This window comes from Chanos chanos, chromosome 3 (assembly GCF_902362185.1).
Source record: "Chanos chanos chromosome 3, fChaCha1.1, whole genome shotgun sequence".
NCBI classification, from domain to species: Eukaryota; Metazoa; Chordata; class Actinopteri; order Gonorynchiformes; family Chanidae; genus Chanos; species Chanos chanos.
The window spans coordinates 43,285,466-43,297,573 of NC_044497.1; the positions used below are offsets into that span (position 1 = coordinate 43,285,466).

Consider the following 12,108-nt stretch of genomic DNA (forward strand, 5'->3'; position numbering starts at 1 on the left):
GAGGAAAGAACAAATAACACTGAGGCACTTTTCCCCTAACATTGGCCGTACCTCATGTCTTACACTGATGTCCAAAGAGGTTTTACTGACAATTTTATTGATGTTCATGTTGCTTTTAAAAAAGGATTTTCCGGTAAAAAAAAAAAAAAAAAAAGGTTACTTACTGCTGAACAGGACAATTACATTTTGGCACTTAGTAAAGTATTCAGCGAAGTAGCCTACGATTTCTCAACTCAACATAACTTAAAGCTAAATTTCCCTAGACAGCTCACATCCGTATTTGACACTCCTGACTGTCATCGATTGCTTCATTCGGTAAAGTAGGTGTCTCGCTCGATCTAATACACATTTCGCAGAACAGGCATACCGCGCGTGCAGATGGGTTTTTAGGACCCAGCGTTTCCCTGTGTGTAGTTCTTCTATGCGAAAACGACAGTCTTTCTGTCATTCAATTATAGGTCCAGGAAGAGCTAGGCGTATTTCATTGCTCTTGTAAACACGCAGTTTAGATACATAATGAGAGAACTCCATTTTAAAGATAATTTTTGGGTAAGTTTTTACGCCTTTAATATTTTTTCTTTATGTGATGTTGAGTGAGTAAAACATGAAATTCTGTACCTTTTATTCCGTATGCATTTATTAGTTAGCAGTTCAACATGTAATAAAGAGCCTTTCTAGAAATAAGGTTATTTAATTTCCTCTCTCTTTATAAGTACTTTTTCCTCACACTTTCTCTGTCATATTTCGAAGCAACGGTTTCTGTAAAGAGAACATCAATAACCTGCCAAAGACCGATCGAACAGATATTCCTAAAAGGTTTTTGTCACCGAACCGGCAGTTTCACCAGAGACTACCCTGCTCCAATAACCATGCAAAGCATCTGAAGCCTCGAACTGTGAATGTAACGCGTATAAGACAAAGAAAGGTCTTTCTTTCAAAAGAATGGTTTCCATAATGCAAATAAATGGCTATGACTGTTTATTACCAAATGTAAATGTGATTGCATAGGGATGCATTAATTAGTGCACACATAATAGCTTGAGACGTGTCATTAGTTTTTTTCAACAACTTTTATGGCGCACAGGCTGTGGTTGGGGATGTGATGATACATCTACGTTTTACATATATTAATTATACGCACTTCGAAATTTACCAACGCATAGCAATGAATCAAAACTCCAACCAGCCACTTCATATTTAGATTTCTGGAATTACAGAGGTACCTTGTGTACCTTGTGGTGTTATGGAAATATAAATTAAAGTCTAGAGATCACTGTGATTACTGTTTTTACAACAAATGAACACCAGTGCTGCAGGAAGTTTTATTCCATGATTTATCAATAACAGAATATATTCTGAAATGAATCGCACAGGAACACCTCTAAAACCAGGCAGATAAATTCCAACAGATGAAAACAGCTGCAGACATCTCAGACAGACTCTCAGAAATGTGCAGGCATTATCTATAAACCACATTTCGCTATTTTCTATCACGATATGTACAGAGCAGTGACATCACCAGCACTGTGGGCTATGACACTCTCATCCAGCACATGAACGATGGCAAGAGAACCTGCAAGGAAGTGGAGGACTTCATGAAAGCAAGGTGAGAAACCACCAGTGTATCAGATGAAAATGAATATAAATATATGCCAGCTTTGATATTTAAAAAAAAAGAGAGAATTGAGAGAGCTTATACATATTTGAGATAAATTTTGATCTGCAAGTAGCTAAAATTGTGATGGAAGTTTTGCTTAAGTTCTTGACATCAAATGCTAACATTAGATTTTGTTTTCATTGATTTAATTTGAGGACAGATTTATATTTACGAAAAGATTCTGCACTCCTGCACTAGACATAACAGCGACCATATTCATATTCAAAGCTGACAAAACCACAGTCTCTATCTGTGCATGGGTGCACGGGACGTACAATCCCTCTTTCTCTCTCTTTTTGCTCTCTCGGAGTAAAAGGGAAGAGTGAAACTGAAGCAGACAGAAAGAATGCACTTTGGTTGGTCATTAGTGTCAGTCCACTATTGCTGTTTTACATCCTGTTTTTCATTAACTTAAAGCTAAGCTTAAAGTAACTGTAAGCTCTGTGTGTTATTTCCCCATTTTCATCATAAATCTATGAGCCATTTGTGAACACCAATTTTATATCTAGACATAGACTAGACTTTGATGAACACTTGTCCTTAAACATATGACTTGGGTCTTGAAAAGTGTTGTGTAAGATAAGGAAATGAGGGTATGTAGCAGAGTACTGACAATGTTGTTTATTTAATCTTTAAAATGGTTGTTTCCTCGCTCTTATCACTGTTTCACCTTGGCAGCACTTGGCACTTGATCATTAATCTTAGAACAGGGCAATTGTGTAATGATTTGATCGAGATACTTTTTGAAAAGTTGTGTGGGGGTGTGAATGTGTGTGTAGGTGTGTGGTAGACCACCTGTCTTATTGTTTAACCTTAGAGGCTTGTCTCTGGTAAACTGAAAATTTATTCCAGTTATTATTTTAGTTACAGAAAAAAACACTTTTTAATTGTGCTTTCAAAACTGAAACCAAAAGTGCAGCTTTCATTCAGTATGTTCAAATTAACTTAGAACCACCAAGATTGTATTTAAAAACAGAAGTGATGAATTGTTTATTCTATTTCCTTTGCTCCATGTCATGTGCTTGTGTTGAGAGCTGATGAACTCATATGAAACGTGGTCATTTTTGTCATGTCTTTGGTTTTTGCTAGAGCAATCTTGCCATAGTTCCTGGTTACTTGCAGAGCGCAAAAAAAGGCTTGGTGAAAGTCTAACTTAAGATAGAAACTGAATGACCCCTTATAAAGTTCACTCACAAAATTTCCTGTTCAAAAAAGACTCGCGTGATAATAAGGAAAAGAAAACTTTGGAGAATTTGATATTTTTCCAGACACCAATGTTTCACTCAGCGCTCATCTCCAAAATATCATTCTCCTTTTTGAAAAGAATAACATGACTTATTTTCAGAGCTTCAATAGAAGAGAAGTACGCAAAAGAACTCCTGAGTTTATCAAAGAAGGTCTGTGGTCACAATGAGATGAAGTAAGTGCTGATATTTATGGCATAAAACCAGTCTATGTATGTGTGGCTAAATATGACGTACAGTTGCATTTTATCCAGTATATCCTTTTTCAGATGTGGTCTGTGTATAAGGAAGTATCAAGTCTAGGTTTGTCAGGTCAGAGGGCAAGGTACAAAAGTTTTGAAATGTGTTTCGTGTTGTCTTTTGTGCTGATTCTGGTGTAAATCTAGTATTAAACGTATTGTCCATATTAAACATGCTTTGTATATTCTTCTACCTGTTCAACCCCATGTAGATATAAAAAGCATCATTCAAATGCCATCTTTTTTTGTATTTTCAATGTAGAAAAAAAGAATTCTTGGATGTCAACAGGTCAGGCAGTTACAGTTTTAGAAAAGGGCTGATGACCAGTAACATCAAAGATTACCTTCCTCTTTTCAGTGTTTAGAGCTGTGTTTAACATGCGTTTGTGGTTCAGTCTATTTCCTGTGAGGCAAGGGCCGAAACAAACAAAAAAAAAACTGTTTTAAACTTTTTTCACGGATGACTTAAAAAAATGACTGATAATGAAATTTTCTATTCAAAGGAAGACAAATGATTTCACTGTAATTACTGAATAGATATTTCAAATTTAAACTGCATGTTTTGTTTAACTCTAGCACACTGAAGCGGTCCCTTGATGTCTTCAAACTACGTGAGTAAAAAAGACGGCATTATAGGAACTAAAAAGTTCTTCAAATGCAGTATCATAGCACATAACACATGAAGCTATTCTGTCGGGTACCAGGTGATTTACTGAATAATCAAAATGATTGTTTGTTACACAGAAATAGAGAACCTCGGTTTGTCTCACCTTCAGTTGGCCCAGACCATAAGGGAGGAGGCCAAAAAACTAGAGGACTTTAAAGAGAGACAGAGAGACATTAGAAAAAAGGTACAGATCTCAAAGATGAAAGACATGCTATTTGAGTTACTCATTGCTGATTGAAGGGTAGCATTAAACTCTGAAGGCTTTGTTAATATTAAAACACACATTTAATTGGATAGAGATGTATGTCTTTCAGTCCAGACTGAATGTATGTCTGTCTGTACAGACTGAACAACAAATGGATGCTCTACACAAGCAGAAAGCCACAATGTACAAGAAAACCATGGAGGTAATGTGGGCAAGCATGCTAAAACCTCGCTTTGGCTTTTATTGATTGAATGCACAGACTGCAGTCTTTCACAATCCATCTAGCAGCCTACTGTTTAAATTTTTATTGCAGTCTGCATTACGTCTTCTGAGAGGGACGTCTGTATGTTCTGCATGTGTGTATGTTGTAAAGCAGATGCGCTGGGGGAAGTAGGGTATATCTGCTTAATATCAATGGGAAGTCAATGAGTGGAAGTGATAGTAAGAACTGCTCTTTGTAAGATCTCTTGACCGGGGGGGGGGGGGGGGGGGGGGGGGGGGGGGGATATGAGCATGGCACGACGGTTCCTACAGTGTGGTTGTTTTGTTAGGAAAAGGATTTAACTTTACATTTGACATTTCAGGGTCAGACCTGTGCCTAAAAATGGAACCGTAGTTTTTCAACCACTCTGTATCCAAGTGTTTCTTCATTTATCTGCTCTTAGCATCTAGTATTAAGAACCATGAAAACTAAAATAGGAATAGCAAATAACAAAAGAGTGATCAGGTAGTCAGTGCGATTTATGAGAACAAAGTGACAGGCAGAGCTGAGTGTGAGTTGAGTGTTCCTGTGGTATGTGAATGTCAGCATTTCAGATTTTAGTAGGACATGTTGTGTAAAGGGATGTATTCATATGCAGAAAATGTCATGATGTTGATTTTGTTGTTCAGTTCCTCTTTAACCTCCTTATTAGGGTTACATGTCTGCACTGTTGTCATGGATTTGATAGGGGTCTTAAAATGAGGGGAGTTTTATTTATAATTACAACAAGGCAAGAAATTGTGAAACATTATGCATTTTCTGGAAAATGACCCACCAAACTCCGTTTTCCAGACAAAGAAGACATATGAGCAAAAATGCCGCGACAAAGAGGAAGCAGAACAAAACATGAACAGAAGCGCCACCACCAGCAGTGCCAGACAACAGGAGAAGGTAAGTCTGAAAGTCATCCCACGCCATTTTTACGTGCTATATCAAACATGTAGTTTTCTACTAGCCTTTGAGGGTCTTCAAATTCAACCTCTGAACGTAGACACAATACCAACGTATCAGTAAAGTCATCCACATACATGACTGACCAACTGAAAGGTGTACAGCAGCACAGAGTGAAATAGGAAGCAGAGGGATTGAGAGTGGAAAGTAGATTAAGCCATGCAAATGGCTACTAGGGATGTGTGTTAGTCCAGTACAAAGTACAGAGTGGTTTCTCAGCTATGTAGGGGATATTACACGTTGTTAAGCCTGCAAACTGCCGTAAAGAGGATCTACCCCTGAGATGGTATCTGGCACCTCACTTTACCACAAGGGCTGAACTGGTAGGTAGATCTGAGCACTAAAGTTGTAATGATACAGGAATGACTTGTGTCTCTGATCAGAATGCAACATAGTACAAAAAAGACCCAAAATGGTGTGTAAGTGCATACGGTTAAACACGGAGAGAGAGAGAAAAAAAGAGAAAGTACGATGTGACTCCCATGTTGGAGGGGTGGTGACGCGCTTAAAAAAAAACAAAAAAACATGGCTCTTAAATGTTGATCATTAATAAATAAATAGCTTCATGACATGTTTGTGAATATACATCATACGTGTATAACTGTTTCTTTCTTAGCTGTACACAAAAGCACAGCAAGCCAAGCAGTCTGCAGAGGAAGCTGGTAAGCAACCTCTCTTGAAGACTAAAAAAGGCAACATGACATAACTAAAACTACACATATAAAGCACTAGTAATATATTCCTCTTCTCTTTTCATATGACTGTTAGACAGGATATACAGCCACAACGTGTCACTGCTGGCAAAGATTAGAGAGGAGTGGCTGAATGAATACGCGAAAGCATGTGAGGTAAAGAGCTGGACCATCTGCCTCTGACATGTCACTGAAAGCTGGGCTTATACGTACAATTCTGGGTGCAATAGTTTTAATCAAATGGCAAAACAAAAGTCATTCTTAGACGCTTTGAATATCTTTTCCAGTGTCAGTCCACTAGAAAAGAGAACAGTGATTTTAGATCATTGACAAATCTGACAGTGTGGTTTGGGATCTTCCAGAGTTTTGAGAGGCAGGAGGTGGAAAGAATCAACAACCTGAGGAATGTAGTGTGGACTCACCTGAACCACCTTTCCCAACAGTGTGTTACCAACGATGAGGTACACTCAGACAGTTCTTCATTGGATCAAACATGTCTCCTTAAAGTAGCATTTTCAAATGGGTTTGTGGTTGTGTTTTCATGTCTGTTACTGTTGGATCTAGCTGTATGAGGAAGTCAGGAAGTCACTGGAGCTGTGTAATATACAGGAGGACATAGAACACTTTATCAACGTCAGAAGGACTGGAGATAAGCCGCCAGGTACAGAGACATTCACAATGCACAATAGTACCTTCTGAAACATTACAAAACAGAAACAGAACTCATTCTTTAGTGTCACTTCCTGAAATATCCTCACAACACCTGTTGTTCATTAAACAACCACTCTGATGAATACAGAGGTTGTAACCATTTTAGTTAAATTGTAATGTATCTGAAATCTCTTTTTGACAGATATTGACCTGCATGGTACATACTAACCTCTGTATGAAAGCGCACACTTTCTGTTTTATACTAAGGCTCTTCTGCTTTTCTCAGCTCCCATTCTATATGAGAACTTCTATAGCAACCAGAGAGCAGTGCCACCTAGACAGCCCCCTCCAGTCGTCAGGTGAGAGATGAAACAGGATGTAATCAGGAGACAGGACATACAAGCTATTGCCTTTTTGTGCTTATGTGACAAATGTAATGATCTATAATGATCTGAGTGCTTACTGCTTGTGTCCTTGACATATGCTAAGGTTTGCAAACTGAGAAGGCCTGTTAGAAACAGCTTTGTTGAATAAAACATTTTTAATTGTGTTATTTGTTTCTTATCAGGAGAGGACCTGCTCCTGTACCAGGAACCACTGGAGGTATACCGAATACTTTTAACTACGTTCAGTCATATACGTTTCTTCAGCTTTTCGTCTTTTTTTATTATGTTTAATATGGGCTTTGTGTTGTCTCTATTTTTATTGTTTAATACTTCATTTCTATTCCCAGAGGATGTGACATATTCAACAATACAAGACCCAGGATACAGCCTAATACGATACTAGCTCCAAGGTAAGCTTCTCATCTGAACTAGTCTACTCCTTTCCCTCTTTAATGCTCATTTCATATAAATTCTTCTTAGAGTTCATGTTGTTTTTTTCCTCGAGTCGTATCTTTTTTTTAAACTATTTGATGTACCCTCTGTGACGCGCAATGAATGTCGTTTTCACAGTTTGTCTTTCTCCACTTCTGCATTAGGGCTTACAGCATCCACTTCACACGCCAGTCAGTGAAAATCAGAGATGTCATAGAAACAGAGTGTCACTGCTTTGATGGATAACATAGAGTCTTATGTCCTGAAGAGTTCTCAATGAACACTGAGACGATGTAGGCTTACATTTATTCTGCAAAACAAGATCCTAATGGCCTTAAGTACATATACCCTGAAGAAATATACTCACCAACAATGTAATAAGTCATGACAGAAGCATTAAGGATTTAAAATCATTTATTTTATCTGTACATGAAATTACATTACTTGGTTAAAGAGAAAATGTGACCCCACCTGACAACGAGGAGAGGGTTTTAAGTGTGTACATATTAATATATATATATATATATATATATATATACATATATATATATGTGTATATATCTACATTACATGCTTGAGTTTCAGACTTTTTATTGGCCTCTTACATGGGTAAGAAAAAAATAGCTACATAAAGATCAGGTACATAATGTAATGGATTTTAAAGTAGCTTTACAAAAGCAAAAATTATTTATTTATTGTGTTTAATCCAAAACACCGCCTTTCTCAGTCTGGCATACACCACTGGATGATATTTTAATGTAATAAATTATTATATCTAATCATCACATTGTGCTGTAATGATCTCTTATGTGTTCAGTGTCGTATCTAGTGACTGTTTTGTGAAGAGACCTTACGAGTGTTAAGTAAGAATGGGGAAAAGGGATAAGTTAGTTCTGTGTGGGGATCCAGAGGAATCTACAGCCACCATTTGGTGTGTGGGAGGTGAACGTTCTCCCGTTTGGGAATACCTGGGTCCTTACAGTACTGTGATCTCTAATTGATGTCTTAAAGCACATGCCTGTTCCTGAACCAGTGCATTCCGTGTACCCGCTGTTGATGGGTGAAGTGGCTGTTACCACATTTAGCCCATGGAGTGATCCACACAGGTTTACGTTCACTGTGCTTTGGCCTGTGGATGAATGCGCACCATTCTGGTCCTGCTGGTTCACAAGAGCATTACAGTCTGACTGTACTGGATCCCGCTCGGCTTGCTCTGTTATCTGGTTAAGCTGCTCTAGGTCCAGTTGAAAGAGTTCAGGGTCCAGCTTGGGCCTCTTTGTGTCTCTCTTAGGACTCATACTTATTTTTTCTCCATCTCCTCCACCATCACTGGTGTCACTGCTATCAGAGATTACCCCCTGAAACAGCCTTTTAACTGAGTTGTTTGTATGTGGTGTCTTGGTGCCTGGGTGGTCACTGGGATCAGTATATAACCCGTCAGATTGTTCTGTGTGAGACAGCACCAGTGAGAGCCAGTCTGTTTTCTCACAGGGTTTTGGTGCACTGGACTGCAAATCTGTTTGCTCTCTGTGAGCTGGGTGTGATAGCGCCTGATCCACAGACTGAGAGTGAGACAACGTGGAACATTCTTCAGCAGAGGGTGTCAGGGCCTTGAGAAGAAACATAAAAGACACAGATCACGTCAGAAGGCACATTTTTTTATCTTAAGCAATGCGTCAGCTATTTGCTTTGGGGTATCGGCAGCATGAATCTGCTAAGAGTCCTGTAGTATGCCCTCCCCTTCTATCCTTCCATCCCTTCTTTCTCTCTTTTCTTTCTATCCTTCCATCCACAGTATGACGTGACCCTTAGCAGACATCTGGTATGGATTATATAAGTCATGTGGGAATAAGGACATAACACTGTCCCTTGTGCAATCACAATGCTTCTAACTATGTGCAATAGCCAAAAAAAAAAAAAAAAGGATGGCAGCTTACCTCTAGTATGGAGGCATAATGTTGAGTCTGTCTGGCTAACTCCTTTAACTGGGCATTCTTCTCCCTCAAGGCTGAGATCTCCTCCTGCTTTTGTCGGAGGGTCACATGGAGCTGTGCACAAGGACGTTTTCTCTCTCAGTTAAATACTTTACAAAAATTATTCCAGTTCCGCCTCATAAACGTCATGCAGAATGACACCGATTGAATTATTCAAAATAAAAACCCCAGCACTATTATGAATGTCCAGCATGTCCTGTTAATGCTTGTTAAAACATCTCCCCAAACCAAAACTCTCCGGGGAGCATTAATGCAGGCAATTCTGTTAAGAGCAGGAAGGATCGACATTACATCAGTATATAACAGTTACACATGCATGTAACAGAACGTGTGCTTTGATTCTGATTAATCATTATGTTGTACTTTGAACCGTTCATTATTTAGTGTTTAGGTTGTTTATGTCGTACCCTGGGATACAGCACAAAAAAGGGGAAGTGCCTGCCTGTTACAGCACACCATAGGAGAAACTGTGTGCAGTGTGAAGAAAAATGGATGAGTCAGTGCTGTACTTTCCCATGCCTCAACCCAGGACTGTTACTGAATGTCACAGTTCTCTAAAAACTTTTCACACATCTAAGAGGGAAGAACTTCTGAGGTTATCATAGACCAGAGGCCGATCTAGTTCACTAGTTGCTATCACTTGGATCTTTGAATCTGAGCACTATTTACCTGAATGCAAACAGGAGAAATTATAATGGGGTTACCAGCATACTCTAGCAGTCCAAAACTCAATATTTGTCTCTTTACCACCCAATAAAAATAGTACACAATAATTATTATTATAACATACAAAATGAAATGGTTCATAATCAGTAAGAGCTGCACAGATACAGCACGCAGTCAAGTATATACTCTTTATAATACAGTTATACACACACTTTAATGTGATGGTTCTCATTCACTTTTCCCATGCTTTCTCTCACCTGTCTGTTCAGCTTCAGAGCATAATCCAGGTTTTGTTGATTATGTACCTCATGCCCCAGTCGTTGGACATCTGATGAATCAACAGAGATGAATTGCTCTGTACACAGGCAGCATGACAACAGCACAATAAATTAGTTTTTCACTCAAAATCAGTCATCTGAATTGTAATTAGATCTTTCCATTTGTATAATTTTTTTAATGAATATATTTCAACTTATTTCATCTCAACGCATCTTCGTTGTTATGCAATCTCTTAAATGTGTGAAACTTACATTGAGATAAATCAATAGTGTCACATGCAGTTTCCGAATTCTGTTGCAATCACCAGTGTTGCAATCCAGAATTATTTGATTTACTTTACATAACATTGCAACCTGTCTATGGCAGCGAAGATGAGTTACATATGCACGGGACACATTTAAAATACTATTACATAATTAAAATGTGAAAATAATATAATTTTTTTGACTTAAGACCTAATATTATTAACTCACCCGATGTGAATTCAAAAGCAAACCCCTCTGTGAAGGACTCGTTGACTGAGCATGTCCCATCTTGCTGTTGGTGATTAAATACAAAACACAACACAACTAAATAATAAAAAACTGAATATAGAATTTAAAAACACAAGTAATTCGATTTAAATGTAATTAGCTAAGCCTACCGTCTGGTAGTAAGCACAGGATGGTAGCTGGGTATAGTAGCACGCCTGCATTGCGATGATCGCAGTTGTGGAATTGTGCGGGAATGATGCTCCACTTAGCGGCGAGAGCACAAGTCATTCAAAGGAGTTGACGGTTATCGTCAGGTGCATATGTAGCGACGCGTGCCTTCACTCCCCGCGCTTCATAGCGCCTATTCATTTTAACTGCAAGCTTTAAGCGCGAGTGCCCGCCCCAGCCCGACGCTCGACAAGGTAACTGTGTTAGTTTTCCAAACAATTTCAAACTAGGCTTGTTTGTTTTGTATCCGCACCGTTTGACTAATATTTTACGACCTTTCTTTTGATGCATTTTCTTGAAAGTAGGCTCCGATGGTTCTTATACAGTCTACTGTTTGGAATGCCAGTCTGGTAATCCCACGCCTAAACTGATGTAAACTGAGTCTCAAATTACCTGATACACCTGACCCAGATGTAAAGAAACACAATGTCCCACGGTAAGGATTAACAGTAACGGACAAATCTGACACATCACATCTTTCATCCTGTGTCCAATCATGAAATACATATTGTTTCTTTCTTTACAAAGAATCACAAAAAATATCTACCTATGGTGGAATTTGATGGTGAAGGCCCATTGTATACATAGGTATGTATGTCTCATTTGCTGATGGCACCTGGCCTGTGTTTGTTTAGCAGAGTGTCACGACCTGTGAGGTCAGGTAAGTGATTGGCAGGGGACCTACTGAGGACACACATATGACAGAGTGCCCTTAAAAGGTCTTTTAAAACTCCAAAGATGTCTTCTACACTCTAAAACAAAATTACCTAAAACAGATGAAAGGTTCTCATGTTTTCCCAAAGTGCTGAAAATTATATTGCAGTAATTTATCATTACTGTTATTTTAAAATTCTTTTGTTAATCTGGAAAAACCCAGGAAAGAAACTCTTTAAGTTGGCTCTGCTTAGCTATTGTGTCAGAATTGGCAGTGAACTTTCACTCGAGAGAGTGACAAAGCAGCCAGACCTGGAGGTGGAGAGAAGCCACCCATGTCTATGTTTGGCTCTCTCCTGCCCATTCTATTATTTGATGTGTTTGGCCCTCCCCTGTTCTTGAGGAAAGCCTGATTGTTGTTAAGAGGT

General features: G+C 38.7%; 2 protein-coding genes across 2 annotated transcripts; one reads left to right on the top strand and one right to left on the bottom strand.

The window, feature by feature from the left end:
* Positions 1-481: 481 nt before the first annotated feature.
* On the top strand, positions 482-7,617 carry pstpip2 (proline-serine-threonine phosphatase interacting protein 2). The gene is made up of 15 exons (XM_030769787.1): positions 482-549; positions 1,506-1,606; positions 3,003-3,077; positions 3,717-3,751; positions 3,885-3,991; positions 4,152-4,214; positions 5,067-5,165; positions 5,842-5,887; positions 5,994-6,073; positions 6,280-6,378; positions 6,482-6,578; positions 6,855-6,927; positions 7,137-7,171; positions 7,302-7,364; positions 7,551-7,617. Exons 1-14 carry the CDS (start codon positions 517-519, stop codon positions 7,355-7,357), a joined length of 999 nt encoding a protein of 332 aa, XP_030625647.1. The 5' UTR covers positions 482-516; the 3' UTR covers positions 7,358-7,364; positions 7,551-7,617.
* A 656-nt stretch (positions 7,618-8,273) lies between these two features.
* mcidas (multiciliate differentiation and DNA synthesis associated cell cycle protein) lies at positions 8,274-11,019 on the bottom strand. Its single transcript, XM_030767908.1, is given in 5 exon segments — positions 8,274-8,996; positions 9,324-9,434; positions 10,304-10,401; positions 10,969-10,984; positions 10,987-11,019. Coding segments are annotated over 5 exon segments (981 nt in total).
* Positions 11,020-12,108: the final 1,089 nt, after the last annotated feature.

Bases quoted from the DNA above. Each gene is read 5' to 3' on its own strand.
- pstpip2 (XM_030769787.1), top strand. From the start codon at position 517: ATGAGAGAACTCCATTTTAAAGATAATTTTTGG. The intron at 4,215-5,066 runs GTAATGTGGGCA...TCCGTTTTCCAG, and splicing joins TGTACAAGAAAACCATGGAG to ACAAAGAAGACATATGAGCA. The intron at 5,888-5,993 runs GTAAGCAACCTC...TATGACTGTTAG, and splicing joins GCAGTCTGCAGAGGAAGCTG to ACAGGATATACAGCCACAAC.